The sequence below is a fragment of the Trematomus bernacchii genome, unplaced genomic scaffold (assembly GCF_902827165.1).
Source record: "Trematomus bernacchii unplaced genomic scaffold, fTreBer1.1, whole genome shotgun sequence".
Classification (NCBI taxonomy): domain Eukaryota; kingdom Metazoa; phylum Chordata; class Actinopteri; order Perciformes; family Nototheniidae; genus Trematomus; species Trematomus bernacchii.
Window position 1 is genome coordinate 2624731 of NW_022987714.1, and position 22594 is coordinate 2647324.

General features: G+C 40.8%; 3 protein-coding genes across 3 annotated transcripts in view; 2 read left to right on the forward strand and 1 right to left on the reverse strand.

Annotated features, from left to right (window-relative positions):
- Nucleotides 1-1286, reverse strand: part of otud7a (OTU deubiquitinase 7A) — a 37822-nt gene extending 36536 nt beyond the window's left edge. Inside the window, 1 exon segment of the mRNA XM_034141679.1 lies at nucleotides 1190-1286. The gene's annotated coding sequence lies outside the window, so the exon portion shown is untranslated.
- Nucleotides 1287-2275: 989 nt separating this feature from the next.
- LOC117491711 (proprotein convertase subtilisin/kexin type 5) lies at nucleotides 2276-20585 on the forward strand. Its single transcript, XM_034141800.1, has 16 exons — nucleotides 2276-2648; nucleotides 4441-4644; nucleotides 4725-4793; nucleotides 4959-5001; nucleotides 8553-8698; nucleotides 9652-9846; nucleotides 11557-11643; nucleotides 11729-11927; nucleotides 12046-12269; nucleotides 13065-13307; nucleotides 13928-14173; nucleotides 18009-18204; nucleotides 18484-18689; nucleotides 18832-18932; nucleotides 19362-19533; nucleotides 19844-20585. Exons 1-16 carry the CDS (start codon nucleotides 2471-2473, stop codon nucleotides 20218-20220), a joined length of 2886 nt encoding a protein of 961 aa, XP_033997691.1. The 5' UTR covers nucleotides 2276-2470; the 3' UTR covers nucleotides 20221-20585.
- A 295-nt stretch (nucleotides 20586-20880) lies between these two features.
- gcnt3 (glucosaminyl (N-acetyl) transferase 3, mucin type) lies at nucleotides 20881-22584 on the forward strand. The gene has a single exon (XM_034141491.1). The coding sequence runs from the start codon at nucleotides 20905-20907 to the stop codon at nucleotides 22174-22176; it is 1272 nt and encodes a 423-aa protein (XP_033997382.1). The 5' UTR covers nucleotides 20881-20904; the 3' UTR covers nucleotides 22177-22584.
- Nucleotides 22585-22594: the final 10 nt, after the last annotated feature.

The window sequence follows — 22594 nt, forward strand, 5'->3', positions numbered from 1 at the left end:
CAACAACCGTCATCTCTGCTCTTCTTTTCTGTTGCTAAATGCCAGTGACAGGAACAGAATTCTCTGTGGTACCTGATCAGGTGCCAAGCGCCCTCTCCCCTGTGCCCTGCTGCACTGAAGCCCTCCGTGGAGCTGGCATGGCATGGCACGGCCTGGCTTGGCCTGGGAGCTACGGGCCCTGCTTTATAGCTCTGCTCCGACTATTCAGGCTGTCTCAAAATCAGACTCGACTGCTGTCTGCTGCCCGTCTTGCAGACCCAAGTGAAGCATTCAGAGCATTAATAGGTGCCAGAATAAGTTGTAATGTGAGGGTAGCAAACAAGTTGATTTGATGTAAATCATCATCTTCCAAATGATTAGGTGGCACAGTTCATTTCACGAGGGTTGTACCCAGCTCAAATATAATCTGATATTAATGATAGATTAAAGGTTATATTATGTAGGTCTTTGAAAGGAGGGATATGATTATGGTTTTAAAAATACCATACCAATGGCTTAGTGGCCTCACCATCTTTACAGGCAGGCGTAGTAGATATTGTAAACCAGGCCAACAATAAAAAATAACGTAGCCTATATGGGCACCAGAATTAGACCAGGCAGTGTGTTTGCAGTTATTGTGTGGTTTTCCATTTTTTAAGATAAACAGATAGCTTAAAGCTGTGATCTACTTTGTGACATGAAGCTGTTATGTATTCAATCACCATCTACATGTTAAGCCATCTGGCCCAAAAGACATGTGATGATTAATATTCCATGTCTGTAAAAAAAAAGGAACAATAGCCTTCAAGGCTTTATAGCCTCAATAAGCTAATATTTGTTTTAGGATCCATCACAATAGACTCTGTCTCAGATTTATATTACATTGCTACTGTATGTTCCCACATCACAAAGGTCTGTGACTAAGCACACAGACTGAAGAACATCCATGTTTACAGCATTGAACTCCGGCTTCGATCTCATCACAAACCGTCGATGAGATGTGTGGTCTCGATGCATTTTTTCTTCGTCTTAAAATAAGAAGCTATTCGCACGGAAACTGAAGTTGAATGCATCGAAGCACGTACTCGCATAAAGGCAGGTGCACCTGTCTGCAGTGGTAGCCTATTGTGTTCACTATGGAATAAGCCATGAATCGGCCTGTAGCTGTGTATGTGGAAACAAATCAAAAGAAAGCAGGTCTGTTTCTTACCGTTGTGTTTTCAGTCATTACTCCCCATCGTAAGGTTTTCAGTCCAGACCTCTGACGAAACGTTAATTCCTAGCAGGCTGTCTCACTCTCTCGCTCTCTCTCGCTCATCCCCATGTCATATTTCTCCGCTGCAGCAGAACAAAGACACGCCTCCTCCGACAGCCGCGGCCGCGTGACGTCAGCCGGCGGAGACGTCGGGCTCACGCGCTCAGACACTGACGGGAGGGAGCCGCGAGAGGCCGCTGTGCCTTCACAAAAAAACAAATCACTTCATTTGTGATTCATTTTCAAATCTGAGTTATATATGTCATCCAGTGGCTTAAGACTTTATATTCATACTTTTTTTTTTTAATGTCTTTGTTAAATGTAACACTGGGTTTGAGTCTACAATTAACATTAAGATTGTTGAAACCTAAACATTATTTAAGATAATAGCAATTATGTATTTTTGTAATTATTTTTTATTTATTTGCATTTTAAGAAATTATTTGATTACAAGGCATACATTATACAATAAACACTTAAAACTCAAAAAATTAAACATTATTCTTTTGACAAACAATAAAGTTCCTAAATAATTGGCCTACATGAAACAGGAACATTGGCCTTAGAAGTCTGATTTATTTTTGTGTTGATAGTTTCCCTTTAACTTAAAATAAACACAATTTAAAATGTGTAAACTAGCCTAGCCTACTATACATCCGATGTATATTAACGATGTAAAGGTTGACTAACCTACCAACATTTAGCTAAATCTCTTAGAGTTATACAATGTATTAATTTAAAGTGGCTACACCTTTGGACACCTGTTTTATTTTTAACTGATGTAAAACAGACCATTACTAACAAAAGATACCGGTTTTTACACTTTTAATCCACTGACATTTAGTAGCATATAGTTTATTATCAGGTATGTTGGTTTGTCAGAGCTGTGTTTCAATCTTTTGAAAACAGAACTAGTTACTGGTAAATGATCTGTGTTTGTTAAGGCTATTCACTGAAAATGGTCCATCTCAATGTACTGTGTCCATAGACTGTATGATTGTGGCACAGGAACTGGGTTGCTCTCTCTTTTTCATCCTGGGATCGTTTACTAAACGCTGACCGCAGTCCACGCTCATTGTCCAGCGCTTCACTTGAGAGAACTGGTCCTGCAAGTTGTTTCTGAGCTGGAGTCACAGAGCCTCACATCACCGACCTGCTGCACCGACACTGCGGATCTCTCCTGACTGATAGTGTTTTTGTCTCGCCTAATAAGTAAACGTCTCTTGGGGAACAGCCATGCGGTCGGTCACTGCGTGTCTGATCTTCCTGTGCTGTGTGGGATTTATTGGATGTAAACCCTCATCGCCCTGTCCGCGGGGACAGTTTCTACTGAAGAGCCAGTGCGTCCTCTGCCATCCCACCTGCTCCGAGTGCGACGGCCACGAGCTGTTTGAATGCACTACCTGTGGAGTTGGTGAGTACACATTAAAAATCCCTCCACACGTTAAAACGCGGAATATAATCATTGCTGGCTTTGTTATAGAAAAGAAAGGCGAAACACATGTGTATTCAATCTTTTATTCCCCCTGTAATACGTTGCATTTGAGTTATCCTAAGGCTTTAAAAAAGTAATGTTTTGTATAGTCAGTTCTACAAGGACCACGCATAAATCACCAACAGCAAAAGGGCTTCATCAAAGTTAGAACATATCTTTGCCATCATAGGACACATTTCTGCATTTCTCATAATGTCACTGTGCAAATATGATCAGTAGGCTACATTGCTTGCCATTGAACGATTTAATTCCTCTGTTTTGATTTAATTATATTTTCGTCTCCACACATGCCTGACTAAAAACAAAGCCGTGTCAGAGAGAATCATTAATCTCTAGCTGAAAGGGAGGTGGAGTTTTTCTTTCAAAGCAGCACTATTTTATGGTAACCATAGCAAAGTTGTTTAAAGGCTTGTTCATTATAGGAGGAGCATTCAGCTCTGGTTTACCATTTACAATGTTAAACAGTCAGAGATTGGTTGTAGTTTTCTTGCACAGAGGCACCTTTTGAAATAGGTAAAAGGTGTGATCATTTTTCTCCTGAGCTTTCACGGTGTAATCTGATCATGTTAGAATGGGGCCTTTGTTAATCAGAGACAGAGGGAAAAAAATGTCCCCTTGGGCTAGAAGTATTACTGTTGCAGTTCGCTGAGTTTAACCTGCAAAACCTGCAAGTGTCCTTTTCTCTTTCCCCAAAACACAACTATTTCTTATAGGCTACTATGTGCATTTTCACAATAGACTGTACATAGTATTTTTTTGACATTGTCGTTATGCATTTTATTTTTTAACTGTATTTCAATGTTTATTTGTATGATATTATTTTATTGTGTAGACAAACACCCAAGCCAAAAGTCCCTACCCCTCTCCTCATGCTCTGTGGTTTGTTGCCATTTAGAAGTCAGATGTCTCTATGCATGCTGAGTTTGAGTCTCCAGAAAGTGGAAGGGGTAGAAAGGCAGCAGCAGCTTGTGGCCGCTCTCCTCCCTGTCTCACCCATCTTCTGTGCAGTACTGAGCAGATGAGACAATGCTGTGTAACTCAGCTGCATCCAGAGGTGCCTCAGGGGCCACAGCTAGGCTAGTGGCAGGTGGCAGAGTATTAATCATTAGGGCCAACAGAAGACTCTCTGCCCACAGCTCTGATCTCTCCTCTCCCTCTGATTGCCCTTGTTTACATTAGTTGGAGCATCATCACTCATGAAGTGATCTCAGACTGCGATCTGTCATTTGCAGGATTGCAGTCAACATCCTGGGCTGCAGCCATCCATTCATGATGTTGTTCATGCCTTTTAATGACTTGTGCATCCACTGTTGTCTATTTTAATTAAATATACTATGCGTAATGAATCCGCAGTTTCCTTTTGATTGCAACTGATTCACTTATTAAACCACACAATATTTCTCTTCTTTCAATCAAAAACGTAACATTGTTTGCAATATGTGTTTATGCTGTAATGCACTGAAGGTACCAAACATTCACACTGATGGCAGCATGTCCTTTAATTTTTAATTTGAACCATCTAATCTTCTGGCCCATTTGGCTCTACGTCTGTATTTATCACGAGAAGCTCATTGACTTTAACTTTCAGAAGAATGCAGTTTTTTTGGAAACGGTGTTTTCTGGAAGAGTTCCGCATGGCTGATAGCATCTTTATCAGAGAAAATAGAGTACATTTTATCTTAACAAGTCCCCTGTGCCTCCTCTTCCTCAGATGAAGATGGACAGGAACGTTTCCTCCACCAAGGTCGCTGTAGGACGCACTGCCCCCGGGGACTCTACCCTGACAGGGGTCACTATGCTTGCCTGCCCTGCATAGCCAATTGTGAACTCTGTGCAGATGGCAACATATGTGCCAAATGTCGGGAACACTACAAACTCCAGAATGGGGTCTGCCAAACGGCGTCCTGCAACACAGGTACATGTAAATCACAGATTCTGAGTTGGCTGCAGCTTAGGAGAAAGACATTCAGTGTCATAATGCTGGGTGTGTTTCAGGGCAGGTGCAGGACCCTGATACAGGAGAGTGCATCGACTGTGAGATGGGATGCAAAACATGTTCCACCGGTAAGTCACACATCTATGCTGTATGAGGCCAACAGCACCATGCTGTTTCCTTCTTTATATAAGGTGGATTGGCTTTGTATTTGTAAACCATTGTTATAATGTGCACAATGCTAGTTGCTTTTCCCTATGAATTCTAATAAATCACATTTTCTCATGTTTACACAGAGGACCCTGGGATCTGTAACAGCTGTGTTGAAGGTTACTTCCTGTGAGTTTACTGTGTCAAATGCTTCTAATGTTATATTTTTTAATAGCTAGCTATCATTTCATTTTAAGGCTACCACTAACAATGGACCGTTTTACTGTGTTTCTGTTATTACTTCTGTTATTTTATAACATTGACAATCCTATGATTTATGAAATGTCCAACAATAGAAATAAATACCCATTGTAATGTCACACACTTTGACATATGCTTGTTCTGTCTCAACCTCAGTTCAAAATCCAAAGTTGATTTGTTTTACATTCATGGAAGACGAAGAAAACTCAATTGTTTTTATTTTCATTGCATAAATAGTCAATATGCATTATGTGGGTTGATTTACAATGCCTTCCTATACATTCTGTTGATATTCTTGACGCCACAAAACTACATTTCACCATGTGTTTACTCCAGATTGTCACTTGGACGAACTGTGTAACAGGTTACAGAGGTAGAACAGACCTTCAGTTGTACTTCTCCCCCGAGTTTTGGCCTCCTGGTATTGTGTGAGTCAGGTTACCTTCATACTCTGTTACCTGAGCCTTGGTTTGAGCACAGAAGAGTGGTCTGCCTCACAGAGATACTTAACAGGGTGTGTTTTTATGTTATGTGTGTGAAGGAGAGCTGAAGAGAGAAGAAGAGAGCAAGTATAAGTGGACAGCATAGCAAGTATTGGCTCTGATTATATAGGATGGACCATCTCGACTTTACTGACCACTCGTGTGAATCACAGTGGAGAGGGGTCGAAGGAAAATCCACTGCTTCACTGCCCTCCCCTGCTCTAACTGCCATTAGGTTCTATAAGATACTATTCTTCTGTGAATCTACTTGTCAGGAGTTTTACTTTAACAGTAATGATTTTTAGAGATTAGGACCTACAGGCTGTCTCAGTCATTTCTTTGTCTGTAGTAATATGTGAGGCGAACACTAATACAATACGTCCAGTGGTGCATGAGGGGATCGGAGCTGCAGGAAGAGCCTCACTGTGAAAGATTGTGACAGTTTCCAGCACTTTAAAGTCCACTACTGAGGTTTTGCTGGTATTAATGAAAAAAAGCAGACAGCTTTGGCTGCTTTCACTGCCTACTGTGTGAGTCACAGCATGATGGATGGATGGTATCTTTTGACATTCATCTTCCTCCAAGTGCGATCTCAAACCGAGAAATTGCTGTCATTTACTCTCAATAGGATTTTTACCATTTATTTACTCCAGTTTTCTTAACTTTACGGACCACATTCAGAATATTTTCACCCTTTTCTCACTGATTTGAGGAGTTAAAGCCCTACACAAAAGTTGCTTAGGTAATGCTGATGTGCTCTCCTGGAATGGATGGTCTAATATTTGCACAGAGGGATTTTTAAACATCCCGCAGACTCTTAAGAAGTGTACTGTTTCCAGGCCAGAGACAGGGCCGGGTCTGCACCAGCTGCTATTGTAAGTGAGTTGATGGATGCAGTGTGGCGTCTCCAGCTGTTCCTCCTCAAACACCCACCGCATCTTTGCACCAAATCCACGGCAACCCAGCAGGAAGTGCAGTGTCAGTGGTCAGATTGTCTCATGAGGGGAGGATGTTGGATGTTGTACTATGTAAGTTAGTGGCTTACTTCTGTTTGGCTTGTTTAATTTGGAGAGTTAAGTCTGTAAAGTAGGAGTCATTCTTGCTTTTGTATGTTTGACATCTTTGCAACTCAGTATCTCATCTCCTTTAGGCTAATTTATTTTTCAGGACATCCGTCTCATGTTAAATAGCTCAGTTAGGTCCCGAAGGAATGATAGGACAGGTTAATGACAGAAAATCTCCTCATGCCTATGGGCTACAAATAAAACACCAATTAACTTTCTGCCTTAAAAAGAGAATAGAACTATGATAAGCTTGAAAAATAGCAGCCTACATAATGTTCCCGTCTCTATTTGCTGTCCGTACTGATGATTGAGTGCACCTTTTGACCGACGCCTGGATTAAAGTCAACAATACATCTGCAGGTGTGCTGTGGACTGACACAGGGCATTCTCTGCCTCTTGCGTGTGGTGTGTTTTGTCTTTCCTTTGGTTTCACTTCCTCCAGCCTCAGACTTCTACATGTGGGCTAAACCTGCCTGCAGAAACACCATCCTTCATTGACTGTAAAGCTTTGAAAGTGCCATTAAATCATAATAGTTTTCATCAGGTCTTTGATATTTCAAAAAGCTTTGTTCTGCATATTTGCTTTAGAAAAGACACCCTCCTTTTGTAAAAAAGCTGTGACGTCCCGTTTTAGTTAAAGGTCACCTATTATGCAAAATCCACTTTTTCATGTCTTTTATACACAAACATGTGTCCCCTCTGTGTAAAGAGATTCTGAAAGTTTCAGGAACAAAGATTTGCTCACTTTTTGTCCTGATCCATTTATATAAAAACCTGTCTGAAAATGAGCTGATCAGATTTTGGCCACTTTATGATGTCATAACGATTTTTTGGCTTGTGTAACCATTAGCCAATCACCAACCAAGGTAATCACCCCCCCCCCCCACCTTATCACCTGAATCTCCTCCTAGAGCACCAATAGGCGCGTTCACACCAAGTACTTTGCCGTATTTAGTGCACTTATTACCCCAGGGCATTTAGTACAGATCGCGTTCACACCGGAGTACTTTTTCCTGAGGGAAGATTACGCAAATGAGTCGCTGACATCACTTCGTCTTCTTCTGCTTTGGGTTTACTGGCAGGCCGCAAACAACTTCACGGCGTATACTGCCACCCGGAGTCCCCGGCCGGAAGTCCCCGGAGTTTGGGACTGGCTTCAGTAGAAGCTGCTGGGACTCCCAGCAGCTTCTACTGATTCCTTCCGAGTAAATCGCCAGAACGCCGACACCTCCTCATCTCCACCGCTCCCATGTTTTATTTTGTGTTGCCATAAGTTAGTCTCTCTGCGTTTGTGCACTGGGCGAATGCTAATGCTAATAATAAATAATGCCAGGATAATAAAATGGCGGCTCTACAAAACATTTCAGAGTTGTACGGGGCGTGGTTTGCAATTCGCCCAGCCAATCAGAACTGGGGCACTTTTTTCCCCCAGGAAAGTACCATCTCTCAGCAGGCACTAAAAATGGGGGTAAAGGTTCCCGAGATTAAGTGCTCTTTTTGGTGTGAACGCGACATAAGGGGTACTAACGGAACTAAACGCGAAAAGTACGGTGAAAAGTACTCCGGTGTGAACGTGGCTATTGTGTTCTTTTTAACCAAATATCTCTCAGAGGGGCGTGGGGAGTGGCTCCTTATTTTCATCTAAAGTAACAGACAGAGAATCAGCACTTTTGATACAGGGTTGAAACAGAGGGGTTTATGGGATGCTACAATGCATGATCTGTTTGATATTTCGAGCCAAACACTTCAGAGACATATTTTGTATATATCTGAGACCTATAATATATTGATGAAAAACAGTATAATAGGGGACCTTTAACCATTTATTTACTGATCTCACACATGTAGACCAAGCCTAGTTTTAGACAAATGGTTTGTTAATTGTTATGTATTATCAGTAAATAGTTTGAATGGTGTTATTTTTCTTTTACAGCTTTAGACACCACTGTCGCAGACATTGCCCCCAGAGCACCTATGAGGACTGGGGTAGGGGTGTGTGTTTGTCCTGTCCCGCACCATGCTCAGACTGCAGGAGTAACACACGCTGCCTCGCCTGCCAGCCTGGCTACTTCCTCAATGGTACCAGTAGAAAAGAATAATCGTTTTTCTGCATATTTTGTTTACTACTAGAATGCTCAGGGGTTCAGATGAGCCTTTTGTCCTGCACAGTACTTAAAGAGTTTAGGGTTTATTATTGTCTTAAATCACTGTGTATGTCAAAGTGATCAATCATTCTTCTAAATTACAAATGATTGGACTCTTGACTCTTCATTTGGATTGCAAATCACGTCCGTGTCAGCAAATCTGTAACATGAGATATGCAAATGTAAGTATGCAAATGTGGAATTAGGATTGTGTTGTTGGGTCGTGTTCCCTTTGGGCATGAAAGTAAACGCTTTGAAATTGTAAGTAAAGCCTGAAGCTATTAAAAAAGGATTAGCTTGCACACAACTGCATTATCACAATTATTTTAATATAATCAGGTCTATATTTTATGGGCAAAGGCGTTCAGAGACTTCCTTCTCTGTGTCTGTTCGACTAACCAAATTATCTGTATCTGTGTTGTGATGGGTTGGATAGAAGACCATGGTGTGGTGTTAAAGAAATTGATTATAGAATATATTGATCACCCATGTTAAACATTAGTTTGAGAGCTTTTTTCTGCAATAATTTAAAATCCTATTAAAAATGCCATTGGCTCTTTGTCAAGGGAAGCAGTGTGATGCAACTTTCGGGTCGTCTTACAAAAATACCTCATCGTTGCTCCACTCTATTGGTTTGTAAATGACATGAACTTATCTTTTAAGTCACTGTCCCATATGTAAACAATTCATATAATTGTGGTGGTCATACACAATTATATGAATCTAACCCATAATAATGTGTTCTATTTCCATTGCATTTGTGTTTTTCCAAACATGTATTTGGATCTGAATCTGTTGTCTCTGCTATGTTTTTCATTAGTTATATTTACTGATAGAGATATAGTGCTATATTAGAAAATAATGTCACTTCCTCTCTGTGCTTCTCAGGAGGGGATTGTATTAAACAGTGCCCACCTCAAACCTTCAGTGACTCCACTGGGTGGCTCTGCCAGGCCTGTCACGGCTCCTGCCAGACGTGCCACGGGCCGCGGTCCTCCGACTGTAACCTGTGTCTGGGGGGGAACCCTCCTCTACATGGGCAGTGCCCTCTGATTAACTGCCCATTGGGACAATTCTATGATGGTAAGAGGAACAACCATAATAAGGCCCTATTTCAAGATGTCAACAAGCGTAATCTTTCTCAATCTCGCAACAGTTTTTTGACTTAGAAGAGACAAGACATAGTGAAAGCCAAGTGATAAAGGTACAGCATGACACATGAGCGTCAGGTCACAGTGTGGTCAGAGATTCAATTGTACATGCCACTTGATTCCCTGATGGAAATAATTGCTTTTCTGTTATGGGAGGTCAGTGCGGTGTCTCAGGAATTTGGATGGTTTTCGAGTGTCTTTTAAGGACATGTTAGCATGGTGGAGGCCTGCCACTGAGACGGGGGCATGAACTCTGCTGAAGGAGCTCTAGATTGAAGGACAATCTCCATCTCACTATGTCACCCTGCCGCACATGTACCTCCGTCACCTTTCGTTCAACAGCCATTTTACTAGAGCTATTTCAGAAGCCTTCTCTGCCTCAAGCACAGGGCTCTTCAACCGCTTCCCCTTTGGTGTCCTTGTCAACAACGTTGGAATATAACACTCCGTAGTTATCAACTCAACAGGGTAATCATGCTGATCAATTTACATGTTTACCCATTGGATTGAGTATCCCTGTGTAGATCAGTCAGTCTAACATTTATTGTCATCAGCTCTCGTCATTTTAACAATAATTTTCAAAACTAACCAGTGCTGACCATTTGAAATCAATTTTTTCATTTCATTTCATTTTCATTGCAAGTATCTTTAACTTCTATGAGTCTTTTTTTAATAGCTTGATTATAGCCATTTAAATCATCTGTGGTCAACTTCTGTTAATACATCACTCTTTCTTTTTCTTCTTTTCTTTTCAGGCCAGCATTAAGCCCTCCTAAACATTTTGTGTTATAATTTCTCTGTGTAACAGACCATTCTAAAATGTATTGACTTACGTTAATTTTCATCTTGTTTTAAAAGAGGGAATGTTAGACTAATTTATTAGAAGTTAACATGCTGCAGGTTTTCTGAAGGGCAGCCATCATTTTGCCAAAACAGCTTACTATGCCTCCATCTAGTGGTCAAAGTGGGTAAAGCATACAATTCTCAAATTGCTGTGCTCAATTGCTCAGGTTAACAGGATTTGATTGTTTTAATACTTGTAAGGGGTGGAAAAATACCTAAGTACATCAACACAAGTCTGGTATTTAAGAATAAAGTCAGGATACCTGTACTTTACATGAGTATTTTAACCAAAATGGCTACTTCTGTTATTTATTAAATGTTACTTATACGCCAACACTTTTCACAAATATTGTACTTCTTACATTTATTTTGCATATTTAGTTACAAGTTCATTTGCAAATTTAGATTTTTACGAGATCTATATCAAGTAATACATGATGATATAGAATATTATAGTTTGAGCTACCCAGCAGTTTATACAGTTAATAAAATAAGCCCAACAATATGGAAGGGATAAACAAATACATTTATCAATAGTTAAAAAAACAGTTATAATACGATTATTAGTTGGGACATTCTAATGAATACATTCACTTGTGGTACTATATATTTTTTTGCTAAAATGTTGTACTATATCTGAAGTCAAATTTGAAATGCTGAACATTTACTTGTAAAAGAGTATTACTATACTGTGATATTCCTACTTTTAAGTAAAACATCTTAGTACTTTCACAACTGGTTCTGTCAACTGGGATGTTATCTTATGCAATATAGTTACTCTGTTTGCTTTATTTATTAGGACAATTCAGTGAATGCCACGCGTGCGATGCATCCTGTAAGACCTGCTTTGGCCCGCAAGCACTCGATTGTTCTACTTGTTTCAAAGGTACAAATATTTACCGTCATACATGACTATGCAATCAATCATTTTCCCAGTTAATTTTCTTCATTGTGTGTGTGCATTATTACAGGGAATTTCTTGAGTCAGGACAGTTCCTGTGTAGTGCAGTGTCCATCCGGCTCTTATGCAAGCTCTGCCACTCAGCTGTGTGAGGACTGCTCTCCAAACTGTGAGTCTTGCATGGACACCAGAGATAACTGCATCAGCTGCTCCAAAGGCAGCTACACACTCTTTCTCCACCAGGGGAGGTGCTGGTCAACTTGCCCAGAGTAAGCATGTGGATAAGCTGATAAATACAATAAAGAAAAACCCTTTTAATAATGGTGTGTTCATGTTAACTGCAATTTTCTTATTATGCCTTAAAATAAATCTCCTGACCTATTTCAGAGGTTTCTTTGAGACATTAGAGGGGGCCTGTGAAGCCTGTGATGTCTCCTGTTCCTCATGTGATGGGATCAAGACCCAGTGTCTGTCCTGTGCTGATGGCCACTACTTGGAAGGGGGTATGTGTAGACTCAACTGTTCACTGAGGTCCTACCCTGCTGACGATGGCACCTGCAGACGCTGTCCCCCCCACTGTGACGTGTGCTCGGATGACAGGACCTGTTTCAGTGAGTTATTGACTCTGTGGGCGGCTACGCTTTAAGGGGAAATTATGTTGAATTCAGGGGGATTTATTGGCAAAAATCCAATAATCATTACTATGTTTTTAATTGTGTATATCACCGTAAACCAGGGGTGTCCAAACTTTTTTCACCAAGGGCCACATACAGAAAAATGGGTTGGGCCACTCACTAGAGGTGAGGTATATTGCCTCATAAGTTAAGTTATATGTCAGTAAAATCAATCAAATGTAGATCAATTATGCTTAATACTTGAATATGCTTTAAGAAAAACAACAGCCTACATCACAGCTCTCCATAGGGTTTCATTTATTTTGTTAGCAGCTCATTCCTTAAAACAGGAGCCTCAGATTGCTTATCATAGAGGAAATAGGAATGGTTTATTTCAAGCGTGTTATGAAAATAAATTATTGGGCTTTTTTCTTATCAACTTAGATTTCATAGAAAATGTTTTCAACTTGAATTGAATGAATTTGTTTGGAGAGTTGGCTTCTTAACACATGAATACTGTGTAATGTCTGTTTTCATCTTGGTTTAAGAAGTACAATACAAGACAAGCACAGGTTTCATTTTTGGGCCATACTCCATTATACTTTATGAATTTGCTGAGGGCCGATTCAAAATGGCCCACCGTAGTTTGGACACCCCTGCCTTAAACTAAGAAACATGTTTAAGTTCCTTGTATTCCAAGAAGATTACATTTTTAATTCAATTGTGAGACATTGCGTATCATCAGGAGATCTCTTACTACAACTTTACCATCCCGCATTAATATCATTTCAGAATGCAGTTTCCTCTACCTGATGCTGAACGGTGTGTGTAAAGCAAGTTGTCCCATGGGCTATTATGAGGACATGGAGGAGGGCCGCTGCGGTCAGTGCCACCCGACCTGTGACAGCTGTTCTGGGCCCCTGGCAGACGACTGTGAGACCTGCTCCACCTTTAACCCAAAGCTCTATAAGGGTGCATGCACCAAAGACTGCCCCCCTGGTACTTACTATGACACAGAAGCAATGGAGTGTCAAGGTGAGCCTCTCAATATATTGATTTGATTATTGAGCAGTTTTGAATAATCAGGGTATTTGTATCTGCCACTGGATTTTTAAATTATTAACTTGCACTCTGGCTATGTCAAGGGGCATTTCCCCAATAAAATCATAAACAATATCTGAAGTGATACATACATATCAGTGAATGCCACACATGCGAATAAACCTAACCCTAACCCAGGTGCACAGTGAGAGCACAATGATATTTTGCCAGCCAGTTTTATTGAATGTAAAGTCAACATAACATGAAGAATGTGCTTTGGCTTGTAAGGGTTTAAAATTACTGGCACAAAAACATCACTAGGAGCTTTGATTTAGACAACATTTGCATCTGAATGAAAATGCGCTTATGCTAATAAAGAAAGTGCTAAATCCACGTAATCAACCAGGGCCACACTTCCCTGTATTATTTGTAAGGGCATCTACTGCTTAGTGAGAAATTAAAACGGTATTTATTTAAGATGGAAGAGTCCCTACAGAGTGAGCCACTGATGCCTCATATATTACAGACTTACCTCCAGGCATATTGAGACGATCACACCCTCATTTGTAAATAATATGTTATTCCACTGAAACAGTCTGTTTGACTATGTGCAGAGTGTCACCAGACATGCTTCAGCTGCTCCGGCTCGGATCCAAACCAGTGCACCCAGTGCGAGAAAGGACTCGTGCTGGATCCAAACACACTGTTGTGTGGCGTGACGGGCGACACAGACTGCCCACCGAGAACCTATCTCCACGACGACCAGTTCACCTGCATGGGTTGCCACCGGCACTGTTACTCGTGTGAGGGGCCGAGCAACGATGAATGCCAGACCTGTGCCGTCCCCAAATACCTTCATAGTGAGCATGGTCTAGTTATATTGAAGGTCCCCTATTATACTGTTTTTCGTCCATATATTATAGGCCTCAAATATATACAAAACATGTCTCTGAAGTGTTTTGCTCGAAATACCAAACAGATCATGCATTGTAGCATCCCATAAACCCCTCTGTTTCAGCCCTGTTTCAAAAGTGCTGATTCTCTGTCTGTTACTTTAGATCAGTGGTTCTATCTCTACTGGTGGGTCGCGACCCAAAAGTGGGGTCGCGGGCCCGTTTCGAGTGGGTCGCAGATGTGAGTGAAGAAAACAAAATTGTCGGCGTTGGACTGGAAGTACTGGAGACCATAAACGGTTTTGAAAACTTCTGTCACGTAGTGATCATCTTCGCAATAAAACATCTTTGCTGATGTTTTTTCGAGTCTTCTGGCCAATCAGAATCAAGATTGTTGCCGGAAGTCCCCACGGAGAATAATTTTGCAGTAGAACTACTCTTTATACATCCATGGGTACAACTTCAGATAAAAATGAACACATAATGAATTATGACCCCCGGTTTGATGATTGACAGGTCACAGAACAATGGGGGCTATCTACCCTTACCCACAATTTAAAGTAATTCCCACAGACTATCTCCTCTTTACTCTTCTCTCTGTGTGGAGCAGAAAGTTCAGCTGTCAGAACAAAGTGAAAAACAAACAATGGCATAAAATATTATTAATAGATCGGATAGTAATAGATTTATTTATTTTCTTCTCAGAGTGTACCAGAATGCGTAGTTTATATGTTAGTATTTCTAAAAATCTCCTGGGGGAGAACCAGACCCTGCTGGGGTTGGGTTTTCAGCATGTGTGCCTTTTTGTGTTATACAGTTCAGCTTTGATTCCATCATCTCATCAAGCCTTTTTTTAAATGCACTGTACTTCACTTTAATGAATAATGTATGCTGAAAAGCGTATATTATACAGCACGATTTTTTGTTGATAGATTTGAGTGGTTCAAAATTTCGGGTCGCGATTTATTGACAAAGGAGTAAGTGGGTCCCGAGGCCTGACCAGTTGAGAACCACTGCTTTAGATGAAAATAAGGAGCCACTCCCCACGCCCCTCTGTGAGATATTTGGTTAAAAAGAACCCAATGGCGCTCTAGGAGGAGATTCAGGTGATAAGGTGGGGGGTGGGGGGGGGGGGGGGTTATTGGTTGGTTATTGGCTAATGGTTACACAAGCCAAAACATCGTTATGACATCATAAAGTGGCCAAAATCTGATCAGCTCATTTTCAGAAAGGTTTTTATATAAATGGATCAGGACACAAAGTGAGCTAATCTTTTTTCCTGAAACTTTCAGAATCTCTTTACACAGAGGGGACACATGTTTGTGTATAAAAGACATGAAAAAGAGGATTTTGCATAATAGGTGACCTTTAAACTGCAAAACTGAAGTGGTAAAGGGTGTAAAATAAATGTGCTTTTGTTATGCCACAGAGAAAATAAACACATACAGTATCTCCAGAGTGTCATCTCGGGGACTTGATAACAGTATTATTTAGGATCTTGATGACTGATGCAATTTAAGCCTTAGTCATAGATTTTGTAAACGAGTCTGATGTATATTTTTTAACTCTAGTTGCATTAAGATGGCTCTCTTGAGTAAATATTTCACTATTTTGGTCACGCCTAAACAGCTGCATGTCATTGATCAGCAGTTAACAACATCAACCTCTGAATCATGGCAATATATATGTATGACTTAATATTAGGGCTGTCAAGTTAACGCGTTAATAACGCGTTAACGCAAAAAAAAATTAACGCCACTAATTATTTTAACGCGATTAACGCATGTGTATTTTTTGTCCTCGGCCGCCGTAGTTTCAGAGCGCATCGAGTTTAAAATACCATCTACAAGCTGATGCTGACAGCCCCGCTCCTGCTGCCCGCTTGTGGCAGACCACACTTCCACGCTCACCGGCAGGCCCGGACTGGCGCGAGCGAAGCACACCTTACGTGTTGTTGTTAGCATCTGGTGCTAGCTAGCTGAGCTAACGGATATAAGGAGCTGTTTCAATGAAAACAGAGGAGCGACATTTCGCCGACAGCTGCGCCGAGCACTTGACTTTATGCAGGTAGCCAGACAGCACACTCAGCACGGATAGTGCGCGCAACACAGCTCATACACACAGGCATATATGCCTTGAGCTGCACATAGCTCCAACAATCCATCACAGTGTCTCCACATTCATTCATACACACACACACACACACACACACACACACACACACACACACACACACACACACACACAGTATTGTATTATTGTATGAGAGAGGTTCTAGGTTGAATTGAGGCGAATATTTGTAATGTTCAGAGGTTGTTGTGTTTAATATTCATGAGAATATTTGTCATTGTTCAAATGATAATAAACAAACATATAAAGCATATGTGTCTACTCATATGTTGATAAGAGTATTAAAAACTTGAAAAATATCCCTCTAAGGTACATTTAGAACAGATAAAAAATGTGCGATTAATTTGCGATTAATCGCGATTAACTATGGACAATCATGCGATTAATCGCGATTAAATATTTTAATCGACTGACAGCCCTACTTAATATACCTGTGTTGCTTTCGTGTAAAATTGCATTTGAAGAAATAATAGCATTTTAAATAATTTTTTTGGAGCCTTCAATTGTGTTTTGTTTTTATATAAATTGCAATTATTGTAGTGTAAGCTATTTTAGTTCTGTCAGCTTTTATTTTTTACAAAAATAAAGGTTTTAAACATTTTTTAACCATTTCAGAATCTCATGTGAATAGTATTTCCCCTTATCTCTACAGCAGAGTTCCCGTTAGCCGGTAATTACCGGACAATGACCGGTAAAATATGCTGAAGTCCGGCAAATCTAAATCTCTCCGGTCAAAATGTCCGGTCAAAATAATTTTCCCTTAGCGCAATACCGCATCAGTTGCGCCACTTATGTGACAGACAAGAATAGTATGTGACAGACAAAAGAGTATGTGACAGACAAAAATTGTCAATTCTAATGTCTAACACTTAATGTGGAGAAAGAGATGTCCTGTATGGGTTGATTGTGCGTTGATCTGTTGGTAATGCCTCGGGGTTCCGGTGGGCATGTAAACAAATGCATAATGCTGCGCTATACTTTGTGGCCTCATCCGGTTGCATAGCGACGCTTATTGTTTAGGTGTCTTTTAACAAGCAGGTAGTCATATCATTAGCTAGAACTAGCTAGATCTGATCGATATGGACATAAATGCGAGTAAAGTCTAATCTGACAGGAGAGAGAGATCGGCTGCTGCTGACGAGTCGACACGCAGCTCTGCATGATCCCCTGCAGCGGCGAGCAGAGCAAAACACACTTCAGGTTAGAAAATCACACGTAGCTATTTTAATTACCTCTCAAACTACCTAAACTAGTTATAGATATGTTTAGTTTTACTGTCGGGTCACTCATTACTGGATCCGCGAGCTGCATGATACTGACGGGCTGTCAGGAGAAGGAGAGAGCGCTCCGTTTATTATTCCCGCGTTTTTGTAAATTACTGTACACTTTTGAATAATGTAGTTAATCTACTATAATTAGTTTGTTTAATGTCGAATCATATCAATTTGTTTTAAAGCTCAATAAATAACAAAGAAGACCTTTAACCGGCACTTATCTAATTTTGTCCGGAAGATTTCAACTTTAACGGACATGTTGACCGGCAAAAAAATATTCTAACGGGAACTCTGCTCTACAGGTGCCAAACATTTTTCTCAAGTATTGAAAAAAGTGCACAAGTGTTGACTTAGTTGAATTAGTAATGGAACCTTTTCTCTGTGCACTTATTTTCCAGACAGCAGCTGTGTGAGTGAGTGTCCGGCCGGTACATACGCCACAGAGCAGGATGCTGATGGGACGGAGCTGGGTCTCTGTTTGCTTTGTGATCACGCCTGTTCCTCCTGTACCGGAGCATCGCCCAAAGATTGCCTGACCTGCTCTGCGGGACACCTGCGTCTCCTCCACCTCTGTGTCACTCATTGTCCTACAGGGTAAACAGCTGACTGATTAATCTTGAAAATGTTTGCTTTGGTATTAAACTGCAACCCTTTTAATAAAGTCTATTGACTTTCTTAATACTCCCACTATTGTCTGATCTAGAAAGCATAACGAAATATTATGTTTGTTTAGGAAATAATCTGAGTTATTAACATAGCCAGTATGTTCAACATCTTTCTAAAATCGTATAGCAGTAGTACAACTATCATAAAACTATGAAGATTTCTTAATTTTCTTAATGTTAATATTGATCATTTCACGCATTTCCTCAGGTATTACAGAGAGGGCTCTCAGTGTGAGAGATGTGACCGATCCTGTGAGCTGTGTATGGGAGCGGGGCCTGACTCTTGCAGGGCCTGTGCCCCTCCTCTTCTGGAGCTGCAGGGCACCAAGCTGTGTGTGGAGCACTGTCCCCATCGTTTCTATCAGCTCAATGACATGTGCAAACAGTGCCACACCAGTTGTCAGACATGCACAGGTATAGTTCTTGAAGCCACATTACACAGTTATTTCTGTGGTCGATTTGTTATCCTGCTTATCTATGTAGATATCTGCCCGATATGTCAATATTGCACTTTTGTTTTCATGCAAGTTCTCACGTCATAAGTATGTGTTTCCAGATGCCTCGCCTCAGGGATGTTTGACGTGCGACTGGGGCAGCACTTTAAAGGACAAAGTCTGCTATCCGCGTTGTGAAGAGGGGCGATACTTTTCAGAAAAGGTGTGCGCTTAGCTTCAAGCCATGTACCATATTACTTTAATTATTCTAATCAACATATTTGAAAGCAGAGGAAAATGCTCCACTATTTAATATTGTTGGATTTTCAAATTAGGAAAAAAAGAAAAGTTGTCACATTAATTCCTCACTCAATCATTGCACTACTAAACAGTGGGTGTACTGGGATTGTTGTATCCATTTAATGAGGATCTGCTGATGTCCTTTGTATGCATTTCAAATTGTAAAGTAACTAAATAATCAAGGTCATGACAACATATTCCCTAGCAGACCTAGCTATACTGTAGGTCTGTGAATTGCCAGTTATCATAGTTGTGGTTATTTAGAATAAATCTATGTTTTTGTCTGGAATTTAAGCTGGAAAAGTGTAATGTCACTTACCAATCATGATGTTTTGAAATGTTACCGATGTAGGAAACGTGTGAGCCATGTGACAGCTCGTGCAGGCATTGCACCGGCCTCAGACCTGACCAGTGTTTGACTTGTCACCGGGGTTTTGCTCTTCATGCTGTGGCGAGGCGCTGCACCCGCTGCTGTCAGGCTGGAGTCAACGACACTGATTGCTGTGTTTGTGATGGCCGCTCAGGTAGAGACCCTGTCTTTCAGAAGCAACATAGGACTGTTTAGGTGCAACCAATTATGTGCAAACTATGTGCAATATGTGCAATTTGAGCAATATATATATTTATATATGCGCCGTTAAAAACTGTGCAATATACCTGGCTGCTAAATCCTCAGAACTGTTACAGGGTGTGTATTTTTGTAAAATGTGTAACCTTTTTATTATAATTTCTTTTCTTTTTTTATCTTTAGTACTTTTACAATGTAAATGTCCCCTCTGTGGGACTAATAAAGGTATTCTGATTCATCTCTTAAAGGCAGTTTTTTTGTTTTAGGTCTGTGTGTGGAGGTGCCGCAACCCAAGTCAGGGGACGATCAGGTAACAGACCTGAATGTATCGTCTGCAGCTCTGAAGCACACCTCAGCTGGCGTACCCATCGCCCTCCTGCTGGCTCTTGGGTTGGCTCTGGCTGTGTTCGCCTTGGTCAAAGCCCATGCCAGAAAGAAGCTCTGCTGGGGCCAGAGCTACGAGAGACTGAACGGCAGCGCCAACATGCCTCACGGGGTCCCTGAGCCGGACAGCGGGGACGAGGTGGATGTGGTGTACACCAGCAGAGGCGGATCGGTGTATCGACGATACAGCTTCATCCATGAGCAGGACGCAGATGCACCCCATCATGTGGATGAGAGCACTTGTCTAAATCAAATTTAGATACTTTGAAAACAGAGATGAAGATATCTGAGGAATGTATTGTGGATAATCACAATATTATGACTGACGGGATGTAAATGTAAATTGTGCAGTAATGTTAAGGAGAGTAGTGGTATTTTTCTTTGGGATTGTTCTTTTTTGAGTGCTGTTGAGTGTTATTCTGCTCTACAAAGTGCCTGTACCTGTAATGCACATTCTTAGAAGGGGCATTTGTGAGTAAACAGTAAAAAAACACATATGTGTTTGTATGACTTTCTTTTTGTTACTTATAGATATATTCGTTCAACAGTGAAATGATTGTGTATAATAATTGAAATGACCATGATCTCTGTAAATAGACATTTAAATGAAATAAAATATTTTCTTCTTGATGTCCTTAGTGCAAACATTGTGATGGCTGTGCTGATATTATCGTATCATAAAATAATATAGACGCTCCAATATTATGTTTGATTGAAAATACTTTGTTCAAACAAGTCCTTCTGTTCAAAGGAAAGTGTTGTCTATCTGAAAGTCCATATCCTATTAATGGATACCATATAGTTTGCTCAACAAATGCCTAACACACCTTAGTTGGACACACCTACTGAGGGGGCTGATTCAGTTTTTCATTAGATGTCCCTGTCAAACTTTAACTTGCAGTGAAGCAAAGGTCACCGATGCTGAAGTGACTACAGCCAAGGAATGGCAAGGTTTTTCATTCGCCTGACTTTGAGGACCCTCTCTCTCATCCTCATAGGTACTTTGCTTTCATTTTTCCTTTGGAAAACTGACTCCAACACGCAGTCGTTGCCTGATCTCAGAATACCACAGCAGTTTTTTACTGACCTGCCTGGCTGCTCGGCTATTATCAGTGGAGACATTACCGGCAAGAAAAAACAATTAGAAGTGCTTTTGGGATCCAGGAAAAGACAGAAAGTACTAACTGAGGACTTCTACCTTAACGTGACAAAGGACTGTCCAGCTTACCTTAAAAATAGATGTTTCATTACATCACCCCTCAGTGAAGAGGAAAAGGACTTTCCCATTGCCTACTCAATGGTTATTCATGAAAAGATTGAGATGTTTGAGCGTCTTCTAAAAGCTATTTACACTCCTCAGAATATCTACTGTGTGCATGTGGATCAGAAATCCTCTGAAGACTTTCTGAAGGGAGTGAAGGCAATTGTTTCCTGCCTTCCTAATGTGTTTGTAGCCAGTAGGTTAGAACGTGTGGTTTATGCCTCATGGTCCCGAGTGCAGGCGGATTTGAACTGCATGAAAGATCTGCTGAACTCACACGTCCAGTGGAGGTACCTGCTAAACACCTGCGGGGCCGACTTTCCCATCAAAACCAACAGGGAAATGGTTCAGGCTCTAAAAGCCCTAAACGGGAGAAACAGCATGGAGACAGAGGCCACCAATAACAACAAGAAAGCTCGCTGGCAGTATCATCACAATGTTACTGGCACTGTCGTAAGGACTGGTGTGAAGAAAAGTCCCCCACCTATTAGCAGCCCTATGTTCATGGGAAATGCTTACTTTGTGGTCACGAGAGCCTTTGTGAAGCATGTGATGCAGGACAGAAAGGTTCAGAAGTTATTGGAGTGGGAGAGGGACACTTACAGCCCCGATGAGAGCCTGTGGGCGACCCTGCAGAGGATGCCCTCCGTTCCAGGATCGATCCCTGCCAACATCAAGTATGATGAGTCAGACCTGCAAGCCATCGCTCGCGTGGTGAAGTGGGGCTATCATGCAGGCAGTATAAAAGATGGAGCCCCGTACGATCATTGCACCGGTGCTTACAGAAGATCAGTGTGTGTGTACGGCGCTGGAGACCTCGCCTGGCTCCTTCAACAACATCACCTCTTTGCAAATAAGTTTGATCCTGAGGTTGATGACATCGCTATTAGGTGTCTGGAGTCAGTTCTGCGGTTTAAGATTTTAGGACATGACATGGTAACAGATCAGTTCTAACAATTTGTAAGGCTTAATCATCTAAAATGTAAAATATTTTAAGTTTGTATTTAATACAGGTTATTAAGTTATGCGTTTATTTTTATATTGTCATTATTTAACTGAAATGTCTTGATTCATTCTCTATTAATTATCTTCAAGATACTATCTGTCTTGTCATGTTTTTTATGAATGTGGCTGTTATTGTCAGTATCTTGAAATTATGATAAACTCCTTTTTTATATAATGAACAGATATGAATATTGATATTTATATATATATTTTTTTTTTCTTCAATGAAATCGGTATTTGTGGTGCCATCTAGTGGAGTCTACGTGGATGATATAAAGAAGGTAAAAACAGTATACAGCAGTATCTAAAGCAAACCAATTGAATTGATTGAAGTAACGTGAATATAATTCGTTTTCAAACATATTTT